At 41.5% G+C, this 27,643-nt stretch overlaps 1 protein-coding gene and 1 non-coding gene across 2 annotated transcripts; one reads left to right on the forward strand and one right to left on the reverse strand.

Annotated features, from left to right (window-relative positions):
* Positions 1–16,264: 16,264 nt before the first annotated feature.
* AICDA (activation induced cytidine deaminase) lies at positions 16,265–26,869 on the reverse strand. The gene is made up of 5 exons (XM_059404718.1): positions 26,790–26,869; positions 21,480–21,627; positions 19,740–20,010; positions 19,392–19,507; positions 16,265–18,996 (listed from the first exon to the last, which is right to left on the reverse strand). The coding sequence occupies exons 1-5, from the start codon at positions 26,831–26,833 to the stop codon at positions 18,943–18,945; spliced, it is 633 nt and encodes a 210-aa protein (XP_059260701.1). The 5' UTR covers positions 26,834–26,869; the 3' UTR covers positions 16,265–18,942.
* LOC132021004 (U6 spliceosomal RNA) lies at positions 24,470–24,572 on the forward strand. The gene has a single exon (XR_009405191.1). It is a non-coding gene; the product is annotated as a U6 spliceosomal RNA (small nuclear RNA).
* Positions 26,870–27,643: the final 774 nt, after the last annotated feature.

The following is a 27,643-nucleotide window of genomic DNA, read 5'->3' on the forward strand; positions in this document are numbered from 1 at the left end:
ACTGAGCCACCCAGGTGCCCCTCAAATATCTTATTTTTTTTTTTTTTAAAGATTTTATTTATTTATTTAACAGAGAGAGATCACAAGTAGGCAGAGAGGCAGGCAGAGAGAGAGAGAGAGGAGGAAGCAGGCTCCCTGCTGAGCAGAGAACCCGATGTGGGGCTCGATCCCAGGACCCTGAGATCATGATCTGAGCCGAAGGCAGTGGCTTAACCCACTGAGCCACCCAGGCGCCCATCAAATATCTTATTTTTTAAAATGATTTTATTTATTTATTTGATAGAGAGACAGAGATCACAAGTAGGCAGAGAGGGAGGCCGGGGTTGGCCGAGGGCGGGGAAGCAGGCTCCCTGCTGAGCAGAGAGCCCCATGCGGGGCAGGATCCCAGAACCCTGAGATCATGACCTGAATCAAAGGCAGAGGCTTAACCCACTGAGCCACCCAGGCACCCTACAACTTATCAAATATCCTAGAAAAGCTGGTGAATGTGTAAATCTTTTGGGCTAGTGATAGGGTAGAGAGGTTTGAGCAAGTTCCTAGGATAAAGCCATCGCTGCTGAAGAATGGTACACTCTTGATGGAGGGATAAATTCTGTGGGATTTCTGCAAAGGTAACGTGGGTGAGTAAATCCCATTCTCTCTCTCTCTCTCTTTTTTTTTAAATCCCATTCTCTTAGAGAGAAAGGGCAGAGACATTCTTCTGGGGTCTGACTAGTCATTAAGTAGAAGACTGTGCAATGTTTTGTGCAATAATTATCTATAATGAGAATTAAAGTAGAATAATCTAGAGTCTTAAAATAATAAGGAAAATAACCCTATGTCTTTCTGAGCACCCAAATCCTTGAAAAGGGAAATGCTTGTATGGGTTTGTTAGCTGCATCCCAAATCCCATTTCTATGGAGAATCAGATGCTTCCTAAGAACATCCTTGTACCACAAGGTAATAAACTTCTCTGACTTCAGTAAAATTTTATATATTACTTCAAGCCATTTGTTTTCCTACAAAGAAACAACATATATCCCCTGTACGATAAAGCATAATAAAACCATGCTGAAATATAGATTCTAGGCTGCCAACTTCCTTTATACCAGTCTTAAAGTTGATGCACAAACAAATTAAAAAGGTATTGCAGGGACACCTGGATAGCTCAGTCGGTTAAGCATCTGCCTTCAGCTCAGATCATGATCTCGGGGTCCTGGGATCAAGCCCCACATTGGGCTCTCTGCTCAGTGGGGAGTTTGCTTCTCTTCTCTCTCTCTCTCTCTCTCTCTAATAAATAAATAAAATCTTTAAAAAAAATAAAGGAATTTTTAAAAGGTACTTTATTCCATATCCTAGAAACTTCTTCTAAGGAAATAATAAAACTATGTAGGGTTGGAAAAATATTCCATTCTTCTACATTGTTTGGCCTACCTAATTACATTGACAGGGGTGCCTTGGTGGCTCAGTGGGTTAAAGCCTCTGCCTTCTGCTCAGGTCATGATCCCAGGGTCCTGGGATCGAGCCCCACATCGGGCTCTCTGCTCAGCAGGGAGCCTGCTTCCTCCCCTCTCTCTCTGCCTGCCTCTCTGCCTACTTGTAATCTGTCTGTCAAATAAATAAATAAAATATTTTTTAAAAATAAAATAAAATAATAATTACATTGACATAAGACAGATTAACAAGAAGAAAACACATTTAATTTTATATGTACTGCAGCCCCGTAAAAATATGAGACTCAGAGAAGTGACCAAAGCAGGAAGCTTTTAGACAAACACAAATTTGTGTGGAATTGGCAAAACAACAGGGTTTGAGCTTCAAAGAGCTAAATGGTGAAGAAGTAAAAGACTTGTTTGTACGACCTTCTCAGTCCAAAATTCACCGTCTCTGATGAGAAGGATGCCTTCCCCACCCTGCTACGGGGAAGGTACCTTTCACATGGGATTATCACCTACTTCCAGGAGGACAAGGGAGGGTAGGAGTGTCCTTCTTGCACAGCTGTTTCTCAAAAGGCTTTAATTCACAATAATCAATATGCCAAAGGGGCATATTTGGTGGTGGCATATTCTGTTCCCCTTCAACCAGAAAATGTTAAACCTGAGAATGACAAGAATCTGCCGTCTATGTTTGATAAAACAAGAGACACGGTCAGGGGTTGAAGGGAATATCCAGTACAGTGTGTGACTCGGGTGGGGCGGGGTGGGGGGCATTTCCGGGTTCAACCAGATACACTCATGGCCTTGGGAAAGAGGCACATGTAAGATACAATCATCAGTGATGGGTCAAGGAGATCATTAGGAACTATTTTAAGAACTCTTTTAAGACCTGTAGGCCTGAGGCAGTCCTAGGTTGGGGCACGCTTTGTATTCTTTTATGAGATCGTCAGTCAAGTGCAGCCATGTAAGAGGAGACCGAGACAATCAGGGAAAATTTACTCTATTCATAGGTTCTAGAGAGAGGAGGCACAGCCTGTCAAACAGAGCCCCAGGGAAGACCATCAGAGTGGTCAGGAAGCAGAAGACTTGGAGGGAGTGGAAGGTCTAGGGCAGAGTTTCCATTGGAGTTTCCAGGGAGCAAGACGAGGCAGGATAGGTTAACAGTTCAGGATTACCTAGTGTGGATAATTTGGTTGGGCTCTAACCTATAGAGATGGTCCCTCCTTGCCTAGTCCCTGGCCTTGGGATGACTAAGGAAGAGGAATTTTGCCTCCTGGGGCAATTGGGCCACCTAGGGGAGGTGTGGCTGTGGATTTGGTGTTTGCACGTCAAGGACATGCTGGGTCCTTGCTCTCTCTAAGAACTGGCTAGACCCCAGGAGGGGCAGCAGCTTCCCAGCCAGAAGGTTATTTTTCATTTTTTAGTTTTAGCTTTAGGTGCTTTTTTGTTGTTGTTGTTGTTTGTTTTTTTGTTGTTGTTGTTGTTTTTTAAGTAATCTCTAGGCTCAACATGTGGCTCGGACTCAGAACCTTGAGATCAAGACTCACATGCTCCCACTGGGCCAGCCAGATGACCCTTCTTATGGTGTCAAGATATAATACAGAGAAAAAGTTTAAAAATATGTACAACAGGGCATCTGGGTGGTTCAGGTCAGTTAAGCGTCTGCCTTCAGCTCAGGGCTCAAGTCATGATTCCGGTGTCCTGGGATCAAGCCCCATGTCAGGCTGTCTGCTCGTCAGAGAGACTGCTTCTCCCTTCCCTCCACCTGCCACTCCCCCTGCTTGTGCTCTGTCTCTGTCTAAGTAAGTAAATAAATAAATAATCCTTTTTTTTTTTTTTTTTTTTTAAGAATACCTTTAAAAAATACGCATGGGGCACCTGCCTGGCTCAGTCAGTAAGTGTCTGCCTTCAGCTCAGTCATGATCCCAACGTCCTGGGATCAAGCCCCACATGGGGCTCCCTGCCAGTGGGAAGCCTGTTTCTCCCCTCGCACTCCCCCTGCTTGTGTTCCCTCTCTCACTCTCTCTCTCAAATACATAAATAAAATCTTTAAAAAATCTTTACAACACAGGGGACCCTACTATATATAAGTTCTTTATATGTAACATTAAATTTATTTGTGAGTTAAGAAACTATTGGCCAGTTGGCATATAATGTTATGTTGCTATTTAATTAAACATTTATTTACTTTGCTTCTCAGGAGTTTGGCAATGGGTAATCTGTATCTTAGAGGCGTTTGCTTTTAGGTCTCAAATAAATAGTTTTTAGATCTCTGAGAAGTTTGCAAGGTCTAGGGTAGCTCAGACTCCAGGCCATAACCGAGTTTACCAAATCTCCTGATGTCCTTTAATCTACCTTCACATTTTTAAGGAGGGATTGGTTGAGGTAATCTCAACTGTTGATGGATATGGTATCAGCCCTCCTCTCAGTAAGACCTGACAGATTCATCATTGACTAACTTATTTGCAGTCCTTGGCTTGCTGTGATGTCAGGCATCACCTGCTCTGATCCACCACAGAAAAGATAAAGCTGTCTGCTCTCCAGCACAGCAGGAGATATGTATTATTTGTGCCTTCCAGGCAAGAGAAGTTGTAGCCTGGTTGCAGGCAGTCTCAGTAGAATTAAGAATCTACTGATGAGGGGGGCCTGGTTGGCTCAGCCAGTTAAGCCTTTGCCTTTGGCTCAGTTCCTGATCCCAGGATCCTGGGATTGAGCCCCACATTGGGCTCTCTGATCAGTGGGGAGTCTGCTTATCCCTCTCCGTCTGCCCCTCTTCTCTGCTTGTGCTCTCTCTGACTCACTCTCAAATAAATAGAATATTTAAAAAACAAACAAAAATTCTCTCTCCCCCACTCCTTTTGCCCCTCCCCAGCCCACGTGCCCACTCTCTCTTTCAAAAAAAAAAATGAAGGGGAGCCTGGGTGGCTCCGTTGTTAAGGGTCTGTCTTTAGCTCAGGTCCTGATCCCAGGATTGATCCCTGCATTGGGCTCCTTGCTCAGAGGGAAGCTTGCTTCACCCTCTCCCACTCTCCCTGCTTGTGTTCTCTCTCTCACTATCTCTATCAAGCAAACAAATAAAATCTTAAAAAAAAGAAGATGCAGTCAATCAGAGCAACGTATGTATCAAGGGTCTATCGTGTTTCAGATAATCTTCTAAGACAACAGTGGGCACAAGAATACCTACCCTCTAATTCTCCCTCTTACAGTCAAGCTTTATGAAAGAATGACTCTTCCTGGCCATCGTTTCAACCCAACGCCTCCACCACTCCACTGAAGTCCCTGGGCTCCTCCACATCATTAAATCCAATTGGTACTTACTATCTTACTTGCCTCTAAACATTCTTTTCTGAAAACTCCCTACTGCTTTGCCTCCATAGATGCTGCTGCCTTGGTTTGCCTTTTTTTCCTCTGGATTTTTCTTCTGAGACTTATTCTTAGATTATTCTTTCCTTTTCTGCATCTTACATAGCTGTACTCCCCAGTTCTCTCTCATTTGTTTGCATTTTATGCTTTCTTCTTGGGGACTTCCTACATGTGCATGGATTCATTTAAGAAAGTATAAAGCTGGGACGCCTGGGTGGCTCAGTTGGTTAAGCAGCTGCCTTCGGCTCAGGTCATGATCCCAGCGTCTTGGGATGGAGTCCCACAGGGAGCCCTGCTTCTCCCTTTGACTCTGCCTGCCACTCTGCCTGTGTTCACTCTTGCTCTCTCTCTCTCTCTGACAAATAAATAAATAAAATCTTAAAAAAAAAAAAAAAGAAAGTATAAAGCTGATAACTACCAAATTGTTTTTTCCAACCCACATCTCTTATTTATAACCATTTTCCTGCTTTAACATGTCTCAACATAAACCCGTTGTCCTCAAGAAATGACAGATGTTGGTGAGGACGTGAAGAAAGGGGAACCCTTTTACACTGTAGTTGGGAATGCAAATTGGTACAGTCACTCTGGAAAGCAGTATGGAGGTTCCTCAAAAAGTTAAAAATAGAGCTACCTCATGACCCAGCAATTGCACTACTATGTATTTATCTAAAGGATACAAACATAGTGATCTGAAGGGGCACGTGCACCCCAATGTTTATAGCAGCAGCGTCCACAATAGCCAAACTATGGAAAGAGCCCAGATGTCCGTTGACAGATGAGTGGATAAAGAAGATGTGATGTGTGTACACACACACACACACACACACACACACACACACACACGTGCAGGAATATTACTTGGCCATCAAAAAGAATGAAATCTTGTCACTTGCAACAATGTTGATGGAATTAGAGGGTAGTATGCTAAGCAAAATAAGTCAGTCAGAGAAAGACAAATGATTTCACTTGTATGTGGAATTTAAGAAACAAAACAGATGAACATGGGAAGGGAAGGAAAATAAAATAAGATGAAAATAGAGATGGAGAAAACCATAAGAGACTCTTAACTCTAGGAAACACCTGAGGGTTGCTAGAGAGAAGGTGGATGGGCAGTTGAGGGTAATTGGGTGATGTGCATTAAGGAGGGCACGTGATGCAATGAGCACTGTGTTGTATACAACTGATGAATCACTGAACTCTACCTTGGAAACTAATAATATACTTTGTTAACTAACTTGAATTTAAAGAAAGAAGTTAAAAAAACCCATAAACCCATTGTCTTTATCACCCTTTTCTTTTTTCTTCGTTTGTTTTCTTTCCTGGCGATGAGATCACCATCAAGTTGTTTTCTTTCTTTTTTTTTTTTTTTAAGATTTTATTTATTTATTTGACAGAGAGAGAGATCACAAGTAGGCAGAGGGGGAGGGGGAAGCAGGCTCCCCGAAAAGCACAGAGCCAGATGCTCCCACACCCATTGTATGTCAGGCTCTCTGCTTAGCAGAGAGTCTGCTTGTCCTTCTCCCTGGGCCTGTCTCCCCCGCTTGTGCATTCTCTTTCTCTCTCTCTTTCTCTCTCTCTCTGGAATAAATAAAATCTTAAAACAAAAACAAAAACAAAAACAAAAACAAAAACAAAAAGACAGGTTTTCACGATCAGGCTTCTGCTTATACAGGAGATAGCTCTTCTCCAACCACCCCCTTTCTTCCACTACCTAAGTCACAGAAATGTCTACCTTCTGTACTACTTTAAACCTCTCAGTGTTTGTTTGTTTTTTGTATGTTTTAAGATTTTATTTATTTGTCAGAGATAGAGACAGAGATAATGCTCAAGTAGGGGTAGTGACAGGTAGAGGAGGGAGCCTGATGTGGGACTTGATCCTAGGATTATGACCTGAGCAGAAGGCAGAGGCTTAACTCACTGAGCCACCCACACATCCCTAAACCTCTCAATCTATGCCATTCTTTCTGCCAAGTATATCCTTACCACTTTTCTTTTCCTTTTTTTTTTTTTTTTTTAGATTTTAATTATTTGATAGATAGATCACAAATATGCAGAGAGGCAGGCAGAGAGACGGGAAGAAGCAGGCTCCCTGCTGAGCAGAGAGCCTGATGCTGGGCTGGATCCCAGGACCCTGAGACCATGACCTGAGCCAAAGGCAGAGGCTTAACCCACTGAGCCACCCAGGCACCCCTCCTTACCACTTTTCACTCCTAATTTCTGTTAATGTAAGCAAGAGGACTGAGAGGAGGCAGAAGCGGGGCTTCGAAATGCTAGTAATGTTCCATTACTTTTTCTTTTTTTTTTAAGAAACACTTTTTTTTCCCCCAAAGATTTTATTTATTTATTTGAGAGGGAGACAGTGAGAGAGACCATGAGAGGGGAGAAGGTCAGAGGGAAAAGCAGACTCCGCATGGAGCTGGGAGCCTGATGTGGTGAGAGACTTGATCCCTCCTGGGACTTTGGGATCATGACCTGAGCTGAAGGCAGTTGCTTAACTAACTGAGCCATTCGGGTCCCCTCTATTTCTTGATCTTGGTGATTGTCATACAGTCTTGAAAATTCTCAAAGTGTCATTTGTGATTCATGCACTTCTCTCTATGTGCATAATATTTAAATATTTAAATATTTTAATACTAAAAAATTATTTAAAACAATAATATTAAGCTCCTGGGTATTCTGCTCTGGAAAGCCTTCTTTGGGACTTCAAGGCTAATTTAAACAACTTCCTCCACACGTATGTCTGTGTACTTATGACAAGTTGTGTGTAATTGTGGATTGTTAGCCTCTCTCTTTTCTAAGAGCTTTTTAAGGGGCCCCTGGGTGGCTCAGATGGTTAAGGCCTCTGTGTTCGGCTCAGGTCATGATCTCGGTCATGAGCCCCGCATTGGGCTCTCTGCTCAGCGGGAAGCCTGCTTTCTCTTTTCTATCTCTACCTGCCTCTCTGCCTACCTATGATCTGTCAAATAAATAAATAAAATCTTTAAAAAAAAAAAAAAAAGAGCTTTTTAAGGTGTTTCTCATTAATTTTGTAGCATGAGTACCCACCAAGTGTTTGATAAAATAGTAGGTGCTCAAAAGATAGATGATACAGAAACAGAAGTCTCCTTTCCCTCTGCTTTGAAGGAAACATGGCCAGCTTGACTAGTCACTGTCATTGGAAAATGGAATTTGATTCCTGAGTTTTGAGATAGAGCTCTGATCTCACCAAAGTCAACAACTTTTACTGGAAGCTGAAGAGTTCAGCTAAAGTTGAGTGGAGACTCATGATGGAAATGTCAGGAATAGACACAGATGCAAAGCCTAGAACAACAGAGATGAGAATTGAGGTCATTCAATGACACTGAATTTAGAGGACAAACAGGACAGACGTAAGCCAAGCGGGTATTGGTGATAGTGAGAAACACACCTTTGACTTTGAGTTTAGAGTTTAGAATTGAAGTGCTGCATGAGTCACACTGGCTTATGGGATCCGGGGATGGAGGGACAGGTGATTAGGGAAGGATGAGAGCCACTAGGTGAGACCTAGGGGCTCAGATGCAATGTATTTCTCTCAAGTAGAGCTGTCTTTGTCTAATTTGCTTTTAATTCACTCTGCCTTTGCAACATTCATGTCTAATCACTCATCTCTTCAAAGTCCATAAACTGGTTCATGCCTCTCATTTCTTTTTTTTTTTTTTTAAAGATTTTTATTTATTTATTTGACAGAGAGAAATCACAAGTAGATGGAGAGGCAGGCAGAGAGAGAGAGAGAGAGGGAAGCAGGCTCCCTGCCGAGCAGAGAGCCCGATGTGGGACTCGATCCCAGGACCCTGAGATCATGACCTGAGCCGAAGGCAGCAGCTTAACCCACTGAGCCACCCAGGCGCCCATGCCTCTCATTTCTAATTCCTACTGATGCCACCTTAGTAGGATCATGCTTTGAACAGCCCAAAAGATAGTTAAGGCAATTAAATTGTCCCTCTTTGGGGAATTCAAAAAAATTGCCAAATAGCCATAATGTTCACGAATAAAAAAATAGAGAGGACGGGAACATTCATGAGGGATTATATGCATATTTAAGTATTATGGAAGAGAAACTTGGAGTAACCCGAAGAAGTCAGCTAGAAGGGAGGGGAACAGGGACACCTGGCTGGCTCAGTCACTGGAGTGTGACTCCTGATCTTGGGGTTCTGAGTTCAAGCCCCACCTTGGGTGTAGAATGCATTTAAAAAATAAAACCTTAAAAAAAAAAAAAAGAAAAAACAAGAGAGGTGAACAGAGGGAGCCCTTAGGGGAAAAAAAAAAGAGTCAAAGAGAGACAGAGGCCATGTGGTCCCTGATTCTCGAGAACCCTATCAGTTCCTAGTAAAACCATCTCACTTTTCCAGTTAGTTTACCTGTGGTTAGGAAAGAAATCTCCTTTTTATGTGTAAATTGAGCCGGTCTCAGCAACTAAAGAGGCTACATTAAAGAAAACTTCAGAGTCACAGTTACCTAAATTTTAATCTACTTTGGTAGCTGACCCTGGAATTATACCGTAGTGACCAAGTAAGGTAACATGTAAAACAGCCCCATGACAGGCCCAAGGTCTGGGCTCGAATACCGTGACTGTGGGGGAGCCTGAGTCACTCAGTCGGTTAAGCCTCTGTCTTTGGCCCAGGTCATGATCTCAGAGTCCTGGGGTTGAGCCCACATAGGGCTCCACGCTCAGTGGGGAGTCTGTTTCTCTTTCTCCCTCTGCCCCTTCCCCTGCTTATGGGTATACCCTCTCTCTCTCTCTCTCAGATAAATAAATTTTTAAAAATCTTCTCTAAAAAAGAAAAGTGGTGATTCTGATATGTGTCTTTTTGTCTGTTTTTGTTCTTTACATAGACATACTGCGACATGTGTTTTTGAGTCTATTTGCCTTGATTTGCCTCGGCCCTGGTTATTCAATCAGAGCTAACCCAGGTCTTACTCTGGAGTAGTCTGTTGGTAAGACTTCAGTCCATAATCAGTTCACAGTAAGATTCCTAGATAATCTGGGTGGGCCTGATTGAATTAGTTTAAAGGATAGGAGAACAGAACCCGGGCTTCCACAGAGAAATTGCACCTGAGCACGAAAGCATTAGCTCCTGCCCTAAAGTTCCAGCCTGTTTTCCTGGTGGCCAGCACACGACTTCAGACTTGTTCTGCAAACGCCTACAATCATGTAAGCCAACCCTTGACTATGGATGTCCATTTCTCTTTCTCTTGGCGAATTCTGCCTAACAGATGCTTTCGTGATTGCTCAACCCTCAAAAAGTGTTTCATAAATTATTGCTAGGAGGAGGAGGAAAGCTTTTAGACATTTAAAGAAAGACCCATGCTTCTACTAGACTTATTTTCCTGGAATTTTCTCAATTTCTTAAAGTGGTAGAATATTCTATAGGTCAGTAAATAAACAGTGGTGAACGTGAAGTGATAAATAAAAGGTCTAAGTCCTAAGTTTCAAATGGTATTTTCTTTGCTTCAATTTAGTTCTTCAAAGTTTACAGTTATACTTTTGTTGAAATTATATGGAGGGAAAAGTGAAAGTTACCTCTCTCCTGCCTTCTTCCTCCCATCCAGTTTTTCTCTCTGGATATAACCGCAGCTTATGGTTTGGACTTTATCTCTTCAGCATTTTTCCTGAACATACATCTATATGAATTTGTATATGTATATGTAAAAGTTTTCTTTACATATATACATGCTTATGAAAGCCTAAATGAGATCAGGCTATACCCAGTGTTTGTGTGTGTGTGTATGTGTGTTGTTATTTTTGCTGGTCTCGATCCCAGGATTCTGGAATCATGACCTGAGCCAAAGGCAGCTGCTTAACCAACTGAGCCAGTTAGGCACCCCTATACAAAGTGTTTTTTTTGTTTGTTTGTTTGTTTGTTTTATTTGACAGAGAGAGATTACAAGTAGGCAGAAAGGCAAGGGGTGGGGAGCAGGCTCCCTGCTGAGCAGAGAACCCTATGTGGGGTTCATCCCAGGACCCTGAAATCATGACCTGAGCTGAAGGCAGAGGCTTAACCCACTGAGCCATCCAGGTGCCCCTACAAAGTCTTTTAAGACAATTTTTCTTCACTTAGTATTATGTTTGGGATATTTTTTTTATGTCTTTCTTTTTTACTGGCTGCTTGGAGTTTATTTTCTACTTGGTACAAGGCACGTGGTTACAGGATGTCAGGAAGGCTTGTGTGTGACTTGGATAGTAAGGAGTCGGGTTCTCTCAACTCCCTTTTTGGTGTTTTGCTGTTTTGATATAAAAGAACCTGCCGGCTTCTACGGGCTTCAGCCTGCCTAGTCTACTGGGAGGGAGGCCCCTTGGTACCTCCTGTAGCCTAGTGGCTGGTGGTGGCCTCTCAGGACTGGGGCTCGGTATTGGCTTTGTCAGGCTGGCGGCCACTAGGCTGCTTCCTCGTGGCTTCCAGAGCCAAGTCACAGGTGATCGAGTCGCTGGAGGCCTGGGAGAGTCAGCGATCTGGGGGACTCCCAACACTATAGCCACAAACCGGAGAGTGGACTTCTGGAAAAAGCAGCTTGCCCACTAGGGACCCTGGTCGGCGTTAGGGAGATGGGGGTGGTGAGAGGTGGCTTCTCCCAGATGCCCTGCGCTTCCACAGGGCCAGTTACTGGAAGCAGAACCTCCACAGCTTCGGTAATAGTTGTGGGAGGCCACGAGTGAGCCCCTGGAGAGGATGGATGGCAAGCTGTCACTTGTGCACTGCTGGAAATCTTGGGCGACCCCTTGAGGCCTCGGTGCAGGATCAGGGGTGGTGGGGACCAGGACCAGCACTAGGACACAGCCCATTTGGAGAGGAGACCCCCGTGGGCCTCTCTACTATGGAGTCTCAGGCGGGTCCTCTGTCTTTTCTATATGCATTTATGTATCTTGACAGTATTTTTAAAAATATTTTATTTATTTATTAGAGAGAGAGAGTAGGAGTAGGCAGAGCAGCAGGCAGAGGGAGAGAGAGAAGCAGACTCTCCTCTAAGAAGGGATCCCAATGCGGGGCTGGATCCCAGAACCCTGGGATCATGACCTGAGCCAAAGGCAGCAGCTTACCTGACTGAACCACCCAGGAGCCCCATTGACAGTATTTTTTAAAGAATTTGTTTGTTTGTTTGTTTGTTTCATTCTTTCTTTATTTAAAACGTAAGTGTGGGGAGGAGGAGAGAGAGACTTTCAAGCCCACTCCAGGCAGAGCGGAGGCTGGGAGGGGCTCAATCTTACCACCCCGAGATCATGACCTGATCTGAAACCAAGAGTGGGACACCCAGGAGACTGAGCCACACAGGATGCCCCACAGTATTCCCCCCCCACACACACCTTTTAAAAATTTCCACAGTATTCTCTTTAAATTGCTATAGGCCTTTATTAAGTATGGATGTTCTGTGTTTAACCATTCCACTATTGGCTTTGTTACTTGAAGTTTCTCCCTACTGCAGGGTTGTTTATGTACATATCCTTGTATATGTAAGCTTGGGTTACATATATGACAGATTCTTCAAATTAGTTTCCTAGAAATGAAACTATGAGGTTAAAGGTAATACATATTTAAAATATTAGTTTCTTCTCCTACCAAAAGGAAATAGGGTTAACTATTTCAACACCAATCACCTTTTGCACCAACGACGTCTTAAGAATTCTTTCTTTAGTCGTCGGCTCCGAACCTCCTCACCCCACCGAACCTGACTTAGGTTCTGGGACTTCATCAGTGTCATCAGTGTTTTTCTTAAAATACTTTTTTAAAAAAAGATTTTATTTATTTATTTGACAGACAGAGATCACAAATAGGCAGAGAGGCAGGCAGAGAAAGAAGAGGAAGCAGGCTCCCTGCTGAACAGAGAGCTTGATGTGGGGCTCGATACCAGGACTCTGAGACCATGACCTGGGCTGAAGGCAGAGGCTTAACCCACTGAGCCACCCAAGGACCCTCTTAAAATACTTCTAACAGAATTTATAAAGGTCACTGTTGAGCGATTCATCACTTTATTCATAGAGATTTTTTGAAACATACTAAAGTATTTAACATTTCCCCCAAGGTCCAGGTAAAGTTCAATGTCCTCTATCAATCTTTTCTTGATTTAGTCAAACCACAGTGATCTCTTCCTTCTAGAAATCCAAAGCATCATGTTAACACATATTTGTCATTAAGTCATCTAGTGACTGGCAATTACTCAACCGCATTGTAGTTGCATTTTTTTTAACTTCCAAATGGTAGAAGGACTATTGCATTGTTTTTAACTTCCAAATGTTAGAAGGACTACAGCATTGTGGCCAAGGGGGTGCGTGGGTGGTTCAGTCGGCTAGGCGTCCAACTCTTGATTCTGGCTCAGGTCATGATCTTGGGGTTGTGAGAGTAAGCCCCACATCATGCTTGCCATTCAGTGGGGAGTCAGAGTTTCTCTCTTTCCCTCTGTCTCTCCCCCTCACCCCAATCAAATAAATAAAATCTTAAAAAAAAAAAATTGTGGCCAAAACTATGGAAAGAATTCAGTCAGATTAGTGAGACTAGTTAAGTCCAGACAAGTAGTGAAGGAAGTTAGCTGCAATATGGTGTAGGGGTGTCAGATTCCATCTACCCAAATTGGGTAACTGCCATTTAGATGCTGAGAGTACTTGGGGAATCTGTTGACAAATCAACCCTATAAAAGAGCCCATGGGTCCATGTCTCCTCTCTAACAGAATAAACCTAGAGTTTTGTAGTTCTCAGATTCCATGGCTGGTCTGGAATCTCAAATCCTGTAATGGATAAGCAACTATATTGTTGTCTGGGATTTCCATCCCATCTTTGATACTAGAGTCTGTCATCTCAAATAGATGAAATTCTTTGCAAACCTAAAAAAGTCTGGACTTGAATATATAGATAATAAAGCAGATGAAACCAATTATATTAATACCTTTGGTTTTAGCTGAGTATAATATGTGTATAAATGTGATTTAAAGAATCTTCACATATTAGATCTTAGTATTTTAAACTGAAAAGTTTAAGAGAATTTGGTCAAGCCTGTAACGAGTATTGATTGAGATGTTTGGAATATTTTTAAAAATTTGTTTTGACATGTTGTAGGGTATTTTTTGTTTGTTTGTTAGATTTGCTTATAAATCTGCCTACTCTGTCAAGCATTTAAGGTGGTTAAAGAATAGCCACATGAATATACATAACATAACTTAAAATAGTAAAAGTAGTGTAATCAAATTTGTGAATAGGATTTTTTTTAAGATTTTATTTATTTATTTGACACAGAGAGATCACAAGTAAGCAGAGAAGCAGGCAGAGAGAGTGGGGGGGAAGCAGGCTCCCCACTGAGCAGGGAGCCTGACTTGGGGCTCGATCCCAGGGCCCTGGGACCATAACCCAAGCCAAAGGCAGAGGCTTAACCCACTGAACCACCCAGGCACTCCCATGAATAGGAGTTTTTGTTTTGTTTTTTTTTTTTTAATTTTATTTATTTATTTGACAGAGAGAAATCACAAGTAGATGGAGAGGCAGGCAGAGAGAGAGAGAGGGGGAAGCAGGCTCCCTGCCGAGCAGAGAGCCCGATGCGGGACTCGATCCCAGGACCCTGAGATCATGACCTGAGCCAAAGGCAGCGGCTTAACCCACTGAGCCACCCAGGCGCCCCTGAATAGGAGTTTTTAAGTTTAATTGCTGTTTTGGGTTACTCTAACATTAAAAAGCAAGTGAAAGTGGTTGCTCTTATTTAATACAAAATTAGACTTATAAATCATAAAATAATTTTGAAGTTTGAAACAAAGGCTTAAAAGTTCACTGCTTAAATTTGATCTTTAATAAATTGAAAAATTTAAAATCTAAAATACTATAAATAGCAGTTAATAACAAAAAGTACCCCAACCCCATTTAAAAACCTATGTTGTATTTTCTTGTACATGGATTGTCTTTCTGGCAGAATGTAAGCTTTTTGAACAAAGGTATATAGATACATACATAAATACATAATCTCCATTATGTTGGTCACAATGCTCTAATAGTTGATCAGTAAATATTAGGGAGAATGAATGATAAATTAGCAGATTTAGTATTTATTTCTCATGAAATTTTCTTAAAACCAGCCATATCATCACCACCACAGGCTACTTCTTGCGGGGCATCCAGACTGAGAGGAGGCCACTGCGAAAGAATTCACCCAGGACAGAACAAAAGAGAAGTTTATTGAATACATTGCAAGGGAGACTGTCTACCACAAAATGGTGGTGAGGTACCACAGTTACAGGGCAGAGTGAGAGGGTATGGAATGTATGGAACTTTCCCCTTTTGGTAACTGCCCAGTTGTAACTAGCCAATTGGTTAATTAAGACCTACAGCGATTTCGAGGTGAGTGTCTTAATGAGCCTGTGTGTCACCAGGGTGGTCGCTGTGGGTCATTTTGCCTCGCTCCTGTTTCAGTTGCTCAAGCCTATTGCCTCACAGTGGCCTCTGCACTTCCCAGTAAAATATAGTAAGAATTAGTAAATGTCGTAACTATGACAATAGATTAAGAGATATCTGTAGCTCCAACTGAGATGTGTCAATGGCCTCCATTCAAAGACAATAATAAATAACACACCTCTGTAGTTGAACAAGTAGGATTTATACTCTTGCAGTGAGGGAGAACCCACATTATGGGGAGTCGTGAGCATGAAGTGTCTCACTATGAGGGTGTTTCTCTTACTGAGACACTTCATGACTATGCATTTAATTTCAGAATTTGGGCTTTGGTTTGTTTGGGGGGAGGGGCTAAGAAAATGGGAATTTGTGTTAGATTAGATATGGTGAGGGAATTCGGTCAGTTGTGTAATTGGGTGTGTCACATCTTCAGGAGGACTGACTAGAATGTGGATAAAGCTGTAATTGGTAAAGAAGTAGCAGTCATTCCTTCCAGTCAAGAGAGGTGGTGTTTGTGGGGTGGTTCAGACAAATGAAGAAATGGTTTTGCTTTCTCATTTTATCAGTCTGAGTAATCTTGTCTGAGGTTAGTAGTCTATGAGATTGTTTATGTCCAGCAGGATATTAATAATGGCCTGGCTAGAAGTATCAGGCCTGCTTTCAACAATCGGGCAATTTTTTGTTGTTGCTTTTTTCCCCCTTTCTTAGGTACTAGTAGAGGAGCGAGAGAAAAGTAAATGAATTCAAGAAGTATTTAGTATGCAAAGTGGATAGGACCGGAAATGGGGGCAGAAGGTGATGTGTCAAGGGTGATTTCTAGGTTTCTGCCCTGAAAACAGAAAGGGTTGCCGTGCTAATCACTAAGATAGTACCAGCTTTGTGTTATCTTCTAATTTAATATTTACCAAAAATATGTGAGAAGTTTGTATTATCATACTCATGTAGAGATCGGAAATGAAGGCTGTAGAGAGGTTAATTATATCTTGTACACTGTTGTGAGAAATAGAATTCAAATTCAGGGTTGCTTGACTCAAGTCATATTGACTTGTCTTAAAAATCAAGATAAAATTCGCACAACATAAAATTTATATTTATAAATCCATTTATACATTCAGACACAGCTCTAAAATATACAAGTTTGTGGGTTTTAGTACATTCAGAATGTTTTGTAACCATCACCATTATTGAATTGTAGGCCATTTTCATTACCCCTAAAAGAAACTCCATATGCATTCATTCCCATGCCCTTTTCCCTCTTACCCCTTGCAACCACTAATCTTTTTGTCTCTGTGGGGTTACATGTTCTGGAGATTTCATGAGTGGAATAAAAAAATATATGGCATTTTGTGTCTATATTTCTTTCCATTGGCGCAATGTTTCCAAGATCTATCCACATTGTAGCGTGTCCCTACTTCATTCCTTTTTATGACTAAATAAAATACTGTTGTATGGATATCACACACAATTATTTATCCACCTATCACTTGATGGACATTGAATGTTTCCTTTTTTTTTTTTTTTTTTTTTTTGCCTATTACGAATACTCCTGCTATAAATACTCATAGATGAGTTTTTATTTCAATGCATGCTTTTAATCTCTTGGATTTATACCTAGAAGTTGAATTGCTGGGTGATACAGTAATTCTGTGGTTCAGCTTCTGAGGAACCACCAAGCTGTTTTCCATAGTAGCCGCACAATTTTACATGTCCACCGTTTAATAATATGGATGGTTTCAGTTTCTTCATCCTTAGCAACATTGTAATGGTTTTTAATGTTGTTGATAGTCATGCTGTAGTAGCATGAGTGGTATCTCATTGTGGCTTTGATTTGCATTTCCCTAAAGACTAAGGATGTTGAGTACCTTTCATGTGCATATTAGCCATGCATGTATCTTCTTTGGAGGAAGGTCTATTCAGGTCTTTTTGCCATTTTTAAATTAGTTTGTTTTTTGTATTGAGTTGTAAGAGTTCTTGGTATATTCTGTCTACTATAGTCTTACCAGGGGGTGCCTGGGTGGCTCAGTTGTTAAGCTTCTGCTTTTGGCTCAGGTCAAGATCCCAGGGTTCTGGGACCGAGCCCCAAGTCAGGTTCCCTGCTCAGTGGGAAGCCTGCTTCTCCCTCTCCCACTCCGCTTGCTTGTGGTCCCTCTTTTACTGTGTCTGTTGCTGTCAAATAAATAAATAAAATCCTTAAAAAAAATTAAAAAAAAGTCTTACCAGGTATATTATTTGCAAATATTTTCCCCCATTTTGCAAGTTTTCTTTTTGCTTCCTTGCCTGTCTTTTGATGCACAAAAGCTTTCAATTTTAAAGAAGTCCAATTTCTCTATTCCTTCTGTTGCTTGTGCTTTGGTGTCATTTAAGGGACTTGGCCATATCCAAGGTCATGAAGATTTCCACCTATGTTTTCTTCTAAGGGTTTTATAATTTTAGTTCTTACATGAAGGTATTTGATAAATTTGATAAATTAGTTCTTACATGAAGGTATATGGTATATGGTAAGAGATCCAAATTCATTCTTTCACATATAGATATCCAGTTGTCCCAGCACAGTTTGTTGCAAAGGGTTATTCTTTCTCCTATTGATTGGTCCTGACACCCATTTGTATTTGTAAAACAACACAGTTGTGCATTCAACTTGTCTTGCAGATCTATTTATCTGCATAGCAAGGGTTGCTAGGTAATAATTGCTCAGTGATATAGTTATTTGAATATTTTTCTCATTGTTAAGACATTCTCTGCCATGTTGCTCCCTATGTTTTGCAGGAGAAAACACTTTGTAATGAATGCTCTGTTATCCTTCCTCTCCAAATGTTATTCTCTTTTTACTACACTCTCCTACATAATGAGCATTTTTTGAGAGGAGCATTGCATACATACAAAAAGTCAGAAACATTGGCCTGGTTGACTTTGTTCAAGAGACCCACTGAGAGGACAGGTTTTTCTCAATATTGAATGAAGGAACTCCTTTCCAAGTGTTACCTAATTAAATGTGAAATTTGTGGTTTCTGACGTATGGACTTCTTTAAAAGGATCTATATTTCCAGATGTGTTACTTGGTATCGGCTAACTTTTACAGTGTGTTCTTCACAGTCCTCATTCACTTTAAGATCCTTTATTATAAAATAGCCTGAAGGCAATCATGCATATTTCATACCAAGAAAAAGAACTTTTCTATGTGCTAACATAAAAACATACCTGAGACAATGAAAACATACAGTACATGGTTAGATATTAATGCCCTGGGAAGATGTTTGGGGGTTATAATCACCCAGATCCTTTCGTTAGGAGGTTCTATATAGATCATGGACTGGTGTGAGTTTGTTCACTTGAAAGTGAACCCCAAAGGAAAAGAGTAGAAAAATCTATCACCAATATCATTGAAAATTCTGTATGAATCAGATAATAAAGGATACATATTATAAACGTTTGATCTTCTCACCATGCTTTTACAGGTTTACCTTTTGCTTCCTCCCCGCCAGAGTCAAAGAACATACTTTAGGTGCTCCCTGCAATTCTGTCATTTCCCAGTAGGGAGCGCTATTGCATTAGAAGCTGCGCCAGTTGCAGCATTACCCGAGTGGGCCTGTGTTCCTTCTGTACTTTCAAGTCGGGGTTTTGTTTTGTTTTGGTTTGTTTTTAACAAAGTCCTGTACATGAATATTTTCTCTCTAAACTCTTACGGAAATGAGAGTTGAAGAACAACAGAATGCTTGCAAGATAGTCTTTTTACCCACTGTCTTCAGAGATGGTTCATTTTAAGTGACATTTCTTGGAGGATGATATCAAAGTCCCAAAGTACGAAATGCATCTCGTAAGTCATCAACCTCATACAGGGGCTGTAAAGAAAGAAATGAACCCAGTGGATGCATTTGTAACATTGTGGAAGGAAGGAAGTTGGGGGGAGTATAGGAAGAGGACAGGAAGGAATTGTATCAGAAGGAAAACAGAATCCTGAGGAGAGTCCAACGGAGAGACTTGTGGGTGATGAAAAGAGGGAAAGGGAAAGGCATCTCGGTAGAGGGCTCTGAACTGTGAAACAGAAGCGCAAACTCAAATGTAGGAGAACTAACTAAACATAAAGGAAGGTTTTCATCAGAGGAGAAATGGAGAGTGATACCCGCACACACATGCACAGGCAATGTCAAAAACACAAGAAAGGGAAATATAAGGAGCTCCAGGAAAAGATGACTTCGGAGGGAGAAAGCCAACGAGAAGCGAAGAAGCCCCTTACCAACAGAATGCGTCGAAGCTGTCTGGATAGTCGGACGGAATTTTCGTGCAACCCCTCCCAGGCTTTGAAAGTTTTTTCACGATTTTCCACAAAAGTATTCCAGCAATAAAAATAATCTTCAAAAAAGGAGGGGAATGGGGCAGATAGTTCAGATCCCAAAATGGAGAGGAAAGAAAGAAAACCCTGCCCCCCCCCCCCACGCTTAGATCTCATTTCCCACAAAGTCAAGTGTCCATGCCCTTAATTTTCTTCCTTCTATTCTAGTCAGTTTTGGGCTGAATCCCACCCCCCACCCGGCCCCTCTGATTTTTCTCCTGAATTGCAGTCCCGGCCACGTCCCCTTCGCACCTTTGAAGGTCATGATGGCGATCTGGACCCCCGCGCGGTGCAGCCGCCGCAGCCCCTCGGGCTCAGCCTTGCGGTCCTCGCAGAAGTAGAGGCGCGCGGTGAAGATCCTCAGGCTGAGGTTGGGGTACCCTCTCAGAAAGTCGGCCACGTGCCGGGCACAGTCGTAGCAGGGGCTCCAGGAGGTGAACCAGGTGACGCGGTAGCACCGGCCAGGGTCTAGGTCCCAGTCGGAGATGTAGCGGAGGAAGAGCAGCTCCACGTGGCAGCCCGACTGCAGACAGAGGGGGGGGACTTGAGTGAGTGGCGTTTAGTGACCTTTCCTGCGGTGCTGGCAGCTTAACGGCCACGAATTCATCTGCCTGCCACAGTCAGCTTTTTTAGGGTGTCTGCATTTGGGCCTTAGGGTTACAATAAGGCTGTGGGTTTTCTGTCGAACAGAAAAGCAGGAGGGTGCGCTGGGTCGGCTGAAGTAGCATCACGGTACCCCAGAGTTCTGAGTTGTGTCTGTTGCTGGAACATTTAGGAAACACACCAGACCACTAGGGGGCGGTAGGAAGCGTGGTTGAGGACTGGAGCGGGTAGAGGCCAACAGGGAATGTTGAAAGAGAGGTCACAGGACTGATGTGGGTTCAGAACAATGAAATAATGGGTTTGCTCATCGTATGATCCCTGTGATTGTAATAATCTCACAATAGTGAAATATAGCAAGTCTGCCTAGTATGGCAGAGAAGTCATTAGTCCCAGATCTGAAGATCTAGTTTCCATTTCCTGGTGCCATTACTGAGGTGACTGGGACAACTCACCCAACTCTTGGATCTTCTAAGTCCTCACCAGTACAATGGGCTTGTATCGATTGCGAGGATTAAATAAGAAGGAAATGAAGGGTCGGTAACTGCAAAGCCTTCTCTACTTAGAATGTGTCTCATCACCCAACAGGAAAGAGATTAGAATGTAAAACAATTGCAGTGAGATAATTTACGCAAGACAAATGGAGGCAAAGGAAATTGAATAGTAAAATAAACACTTAACAGTGAGCCAGACAATGTTGGTCCACCTACAGATTATGGAGTCTTCCCTGGGATCCCACCAAAATCAGATGTTGCTGCCTGTTTTGAGACAGGGAATACTCATTGGCAGAAGTTTATGTAAGCCCATCTGGAGATGGTGAAGTCGCTTGAAAATGTAATTCTCTGATCTTGCAGATGCAATCTAGAGATTGATTGAATCAGTCAACCAATTGAGGCTTCCCTGAGTATTCTGGGTCTCACCATACTGAATACTCATCAGCCTGTGGTATATGTAAGCAGGAGGGACTAGAAATCATTTGGAAAACAGAACTGAGTCATTATTTTTTGCTACTTTTTCCTTAACTTTCAAAAATTCTAAAAATTTGTTTTTATTTAAATTTAGCTTGAATGAGCTGATGATATTCTTCCAAATCAAAGTTTGGATTTCTTCCTTAATCTCAAAGGCAGTTAGGATGCTGAAGAAAGTGAAGGAATATTTGGGGGCAGTTACTCTTGGCATTGAAGCAAGGGGTGGCAGTAATGTGCCCAGCATGATCGGGGAGGACGTGAAGTGGCATAATGTGAGGGCATACTTACTGTGGTTTCCTGGACAGAAAGAAAAAAATTTCTGAAATCTGGTGGAGACCTAAGTGTGAAACTGGCTGAAAGTAGTACTCTCTGTAGATGGTTCTAAAAGTGCCTGCACTCTAGCTTGGAAGCAATTAACTGATACCTTGTTTCGAAGGTGACCGAAGTCCAGTGAAAAGGAGGTGGCGCTATCCCGCCGCTTCACCACGTAGCACAAGTAGGTCTCATGGCGACCCTTAGCCCAGCGGACATTCTTGAAATGGTAAAGAAATTTCCTCTGCTTCATCAGGAGGCTGTGGGTGAGGAGAGGGAGGAACTTTCAGGAGCACCACTCACTCTCCGCTCACTCCTGGCTTTCCTCCAGTTTTTAAAAAAATCTCTAATGATTTGAGCCACACCAGAGAAGATCCTCTTTCTTACCTTGCTGGATACCTGAGACCTGCTGAACTTGGAACCCCTTATAAACCCCTCTTCATGCTTATATTTAAGACCAGTTGAGGGCGCCTAGGTGGCTCAGTTGGTTAAGTGTCTGCCTTTCGCTCACGTCATGATCCCAGTATCCTGGGATCGAGTCCCACATCGGGTCTTTAAGGAATCTGCTTCTCCCTCTGCCTTCCACTCCCCCTGCTTGTGCTCTCTCCCTCTATGACAAATAAATAAAATCTTAAAAAAAAATTGAGACATAGCCAGAACCCCCAAATGGTATGGCGTCATAGGATAGTCTCCTCCCATAGCTGTCTGTTACATGCTGACGACTTGGACTTAAAAACTTGTTCCTTGGTTCCATAATTTTTTCAAAGTTCCCCTCCAAACTCTACCTAAATGTCCAGTATGTACTTCAAACCCAACATGGTCAAAACAGTAATTCCTAAACTGTCCTCTGTCCTGGCTATCCTGTCTCTTTACTTTTTCATCTCAAATAAAAGCTTAGGCTTAGGCTTATTTGGAAAGCTTGGGCTTATCTTTGATTCTTCTCCTCCATATTTAATGGTCTAAATTTATTTATTCAAATCTCAATTTTGTTTTAGTATTTTTATTTTCTAAACCTCCAGATATTTCTGGTTCATATCTGCATTATTCCCTCGGTTCACTGTTTCAGTCTAAGCCCTCAATCTTCTTTAGGTTTATCTCTTGTCCTGGCTTTCTAAGCTGGTCTGGTTCCCCCCCAGTCCCTCCAAAAGAACATTCTTCGTACTGTGCCAGAGCGATCTCACAAAGACCCAGGTGTGACCATGTCGTTTCTATGCCGAAAAATCCCCAGTGAATCTCTTGTGCCTACAGGATAAATCCCAAACTCTAAGGTGGTATTTAGGCCAGTTTTTACATTTGATCATCAAATCGACATTTCTTGCTTCCTTTCCTGCTACTTTTCCCCTTCCTTTCCCTGTCTTCAATTGCCTATGCAGCTGATCCCTTGGCACTAGTATCTGATCCTGTACGGTCTTTTTTCTTTCCAGTCACCTAGCTGATGCACTTCCTCTCAGTGAATGCTTTCCTACCTTTTTCGTTGGACAAAACTTATATATCCTTCAAATCCAGTTCACAATTCAACTGCTCTTTCTCACCCTGCTATAGAAAAATTTCTAGGCAAAAAGCTGAACACTGACAGCAACAAAAACCCTTCCTGTAGCTTCATTCTCCAGTTTACCTAGTCTATCCCTGTCAAAGTTCTCATCGTCTGTTACCAACTGATCACTGACATCTCTGTTTTCTCAATTGGATTTTCTGTGTTTTGAGGCAGAAAGTATCACTTTATGAGAAAAAAAGATAAAATAAAATGTTTTTAAAAATTTAATTTTAAAAATGTAATGATTTACAGTGTCTAATGATAATTCAATGTAGTGTCTAATGACAGTTATGTTAAGATTTTTTCTAGTCTTTTTAGAAGCATGTTTACACGATTTTGATTATACTGATCTCATGCAGTTTTGCATCCTGCTGCTTTTTTTTAACTCGGCAACATAATCCATTACTTGTGTCGCCCACATGTGGGGACTGGTTGCTCTAATTTCCTTATGCCTAACAGTGTTTTGCATGTCGTAAGCACTAAATTGAATTGAATTTGTGGAAATACTCTCAGCTAGCCAAAGTTTCTTTGCAGCTGTGGACGTAACACAAGCTATACAATGTGGTTGATACCAAAGCACTAGTGATGTCTCTCTGGTTTTTGTCCCTGGTCTTTTCCAGAAATGTATTTACCAAGTTGTGGAAATAATGCTGCCACCTAATGGCATTGAGCAGAAGTGCAGTAAACTCTTGAAAAAGTAAAGACCTAGGCAAGGATTTGAATACGGTTTGCTGGCAAGAGAATTGAAACTTTTTCGCCTTCATTTTTTTTTTAAAATACACTGAGGTATAATTTACATACTTCACCCATTTAAAATGTGCAGTTTTATGAGTCCTGGCGAATGTAAACACCCAAAAGTGGAACCACAATTGGGACACAGAATATTTCCAGGGCACCCCTCCCCCAAATTTGCTTATTTCACCTTTTCAGTCAGTTCTTCCCCCCAACCACTAATCTTTCTGTAACTACATTTCTCTCCACTTCCTAGAATTCCATATAAATCTTACATTATCTCTTCCTTTGTGTCCAGCTTCTGGCACCTAGCATAATGAATTTGAAATTCATTTGTTGTGTTGCATGTATCAGTAATTTGATCCTTTTTACTTCCAAGTAATATTCTATTGCATGGCCATAGCTCATTTACCCATCTGCCTGTAGATGGACGTTTGGATTGTTTCCACTCTGGGGCTTTTGTGAAGAAAGCTTCTACAAAACACGTACCAGTCTTTGGGGGAGGACAGACGTTGAGAATTAATTTTAAAGCAATACATGTGATAGACCGTGAAGTTAAAAGTTAAATACCCAAGTGTCAGCCTGATGAGTTAAGTAAGCAGGAACATACTTTTTATAGCTGTCTCAATTTAAATGTCGCGCTTCACACACAGGACGCTTACTGAAATACACTTTAAATTCTGAGGCAGAGAACTAGATTAATCACCAGTATACACATTATACCAAACAATATGAAAATTGTTTAATCATATTGTTTTGGAATTCAGTTAGCAGGAATCTGACATGAATGCTAACAAAGATCTAATAATCGCTGTCTTTATTTTAAAATGATAATGTTGCTTTTGGGCAGCACATGTGCTAAAATTGGAATGATACAGAGAAGATTCGCACAGCCCCTGTGAAAATCACATGCAGATTCATGAAGAGTTCCATATTTTTTTACCAAGATCATGAGTTTTGGGACACCTGGGTGGCTCAGTTGGTTAAGCAGCTGCCTTCGGCTCAGGTCATGATCCCAGGGTTCTGGGATCGAGTCCCATATCGGGCTCCTTGCTCGGCAGGGAGCCTACTTCTCCCTCTGCCTCTGCCTGCCTCTCTGTCTGCCTGTGCTCGCTCGCTCTCTCTCCCTCTGTCTCTGACAAATAAATAAAACTTAAAAAAAAAAAAAAAAGAAAACCAAGATCACGAGTTTTGATGGGGAAAACATGCCAAGTTCTCATATACCAAAAAATAAAATAAAATAATTGTATATTAATCATCATAGCACTTACCACCATTACTGTTACTGTCAGGACATAATTTGCATATAATCATTAGCATAAGTTGAATACATCATAAGTGCTTAATCAGTACTGAAGTAAAAGGGGGAAAAATGTCTTGGGGCTCGGTTTTAAACAGATTAAGCATCATTCCTCACTGATAAATTTCTTTAAACAGTTAATGTACCATTCTGGGCTGTATGTCTGAGAAAAGGGTGGAGGGCACTGTGTCAGGCAAAGCAGGTGTTTTGGGGGCATCTGCTGTTGGGAGAAAGCAAAAGTGTTCTGGGAATATAGGAAAGGACATGGCACAGCTAAGGGAATTCAGATGGCCTTTAGCTTTCTGCTCACACAAAAATCCGTTGTTACTGTTTCTTTCAGAAGTGACCAGTCACAGTGAAGCAAATTGCCTATGACCTTTTAATTAACTTTCTTGGTCCCTCACTTTCCTTCAGCTGTAGCTAGGAGCCTGTTTCAAGGACCTTGCTCTCTTAGTTTCTCTTCTGGGTACGAAGGACTTTGTAGGGGCAGTTTTTCGAGCTCACAGTTTGACAGCTGCTCTAGACAGCTGTGCTCCCTGAGGCAGAACCTGCTGCATCCCCAGCAATGCAAACTGGAGACAAATGGGTTAAAAATAATCGTGACCAAGTCCTCTCCTGTCCTGTGCCATCACTGGTGCCCTCTGCAAATATCCTTTTCCCTAATGATAATTACATATTTCCCTTTTACTCCTGTTGAATTTCGTCTTTTCTCCTTGTTGCCTTTGAATTCCAACTATTAGTTATCGCCTAGCATTTCATGTACAAATATTTTCACTGAACCCTTTACCTCTGACTTACACCTCAGATTAATTTTCGATCTCATTGCAAGCTGAGCAGACAGTTGACATTTTCGCCCTCAAGAAAATTTTCTGAAAACTTTAGTTTTCCATTAAAAAATCTTAATTCTGGGGAACACCTGGCTGACTCAGTTGGTGGAGCGTGCAACCCTTGATCTCGGGTTTGTGAGTTCAAGCCCCACGCTGGGTGTACCGATAGATTACTTAAAAATACAATCTTTAAAAAAATTTAAAGAAATAAAAATCTTAATTGTGTAGTGTAAATTCTTTGTCAAAATTAAATTGAGGTAAAGTTTATGGATTAAGTATTCTCATATTTTTAGTAATCATAAAAGTAGGAATAAAATAAATTGTGGTAATAACTTGTCATAAACTGCATGTGAAAATATTGTGTAAATCTTATTAAATACATTTTAAGAAATATGTTAAGCAGGGTCTGAAGAAATTGAAAGACTAGGTAGATAGTAAAAATGCCATTAACAGCCCAGTAATTGGAACTATAACATTAAATAACTTGACTGATTTTTTTCTTCCCGGAATAGATATATACCATCATAGTGACTTTCAAGCAATTTTTAATATTGGCACTAAAAAATAATTTCCTTACTATGTAGCTGAATTATTCAGTATGTAGCTAAATTATTCAATAAAATCTCCCCAGGAAGGTTTACAAAGTCCTTTTGCAGTTCAATATTTACAAAATTATTATTACAGTTTCTGTTACTGTTCTTAGTATACTATATTCTTGTTATTACCTTTCCATGCTTTGGATGTCTAAACACTTGCTATGTTAATATTACCATAAACTAGTTCTAACTGCAGTATGTGGCCATACGTGGTGCATGACAGTTGAGTGTGGAAGAGAGACAGAACAGAGAATTACGCAGAGAGCATGTAAGATCTGAACAGATGAGACAGCGCCTGAAAAAATAAATGCACATATTGACCAAGCAGTGAGTCAGATAGTGAGAGGAGAGAAAGGGATAGCTACCGATCTGAAAACTCAGATTTACTCTGAGAGAAAAGCCAGGGCAACCACCCATGAAGAGACTGCTTTACCTGTCCATAGTGGATTCCATAGTGTCTTTCTTAGTCTTAGGCATGGAAAGGCTTGCCTCAAGTCCTGCTGCTTCACTGACTGTCTGGTGAGGCATTGGCCCCACACATTCAAATCTGAGCTTATCCTCGTAGGCTCCTCCTCCCAGGCATCATCACTACCAGGTACCCAACAGCCTTCCTCCTGTTTGGGTCCAAAAATGGTAGGTGGGGCTGTCAGAGGCAGAGTCACGTGGGTACATGATCGAGGGCTTCTCTGCTTAGTGTATAGGTTCCTATAGGGCTACAGCTCTAAAAATCCAGTATAGACTCCACAGGTCACAAAGATCAGGAGCTAGTAGCTCTAGACACTTCAGAAATTGTATACCTAGTGACAAATAGTATCTTTAATTCTTTTTTTTTTTTTTTGAGATTTTTTGTCAAAAAGAGAGTACAAGCAGATAGAGTGGCAGGCAGAGGGAGAAACAGACTCCCTGCCCAGCAGAGAGCCCTATTCAGGACTCGATCCCAAGATTCTGGGATCATGACCTGAGCAGAAAGAAGGCAGGCACTTAACTGACTGAGCCACCCAGGCACCCCGCATCTTTAATTTTAAAAGCATAATAATAATAATGTTCATTTAAATGGCATCTTACACTCTGTTAGCTGCAAGTATCTATTCCCTTCCTTACGTGCACACTGTCTCTCAGTCCCAAAGACCAGCACTAAGAGCTCCTGCTTTGCGGCCAAGCAGGTAAAGTCAAATGAATTATATAGGACTTCGGAATAGAAATTTTGCCTCCTAAACTAATGATTTTTTTCTCTTTCTGATTGCACTACAAGAATGACTAGAAGACTAGATGATTGATTGCACAAGA

This window comes from Mustela nigripes, chromosome 6 (genome assembly GCF_022355385.1).
Source record: "Mustela nigripes isolate SB6536 chromosome 6, MUSNIG.SB6536, whole genome shotgun sequence".
Taxonomy (NCBI): Eukaryota; Metazoa; Chordata; class Mammalia; order Carnivora; family Mustelidae; genus Mustela; species Mustela nigripes.

Bases quoted from the DNA above. Each gene is read 5' to 3' on its own strand.
- AICDA (XM_059404718.1), bottom strand. From the start codon at position 26,833: ATGCCTAAGACTAAGAAAGACACTATGGAATCCACTATGGACAG. The intron at 19,508-19,739 runs GTGCGAAGGGGA...CCTTTTTTGAAG, and splicing joins CGCCATCATGACCTTCAAAG to ATTATTTTTATTGCTGGAAT. The intron at 18,997-19,391 runs GTAAGGGGCTTC...CTTTCTTTACAG, and splicing joins AGCTTCGACGCATTCTGTTG to CCCCTGTATGAGGTTGATGA.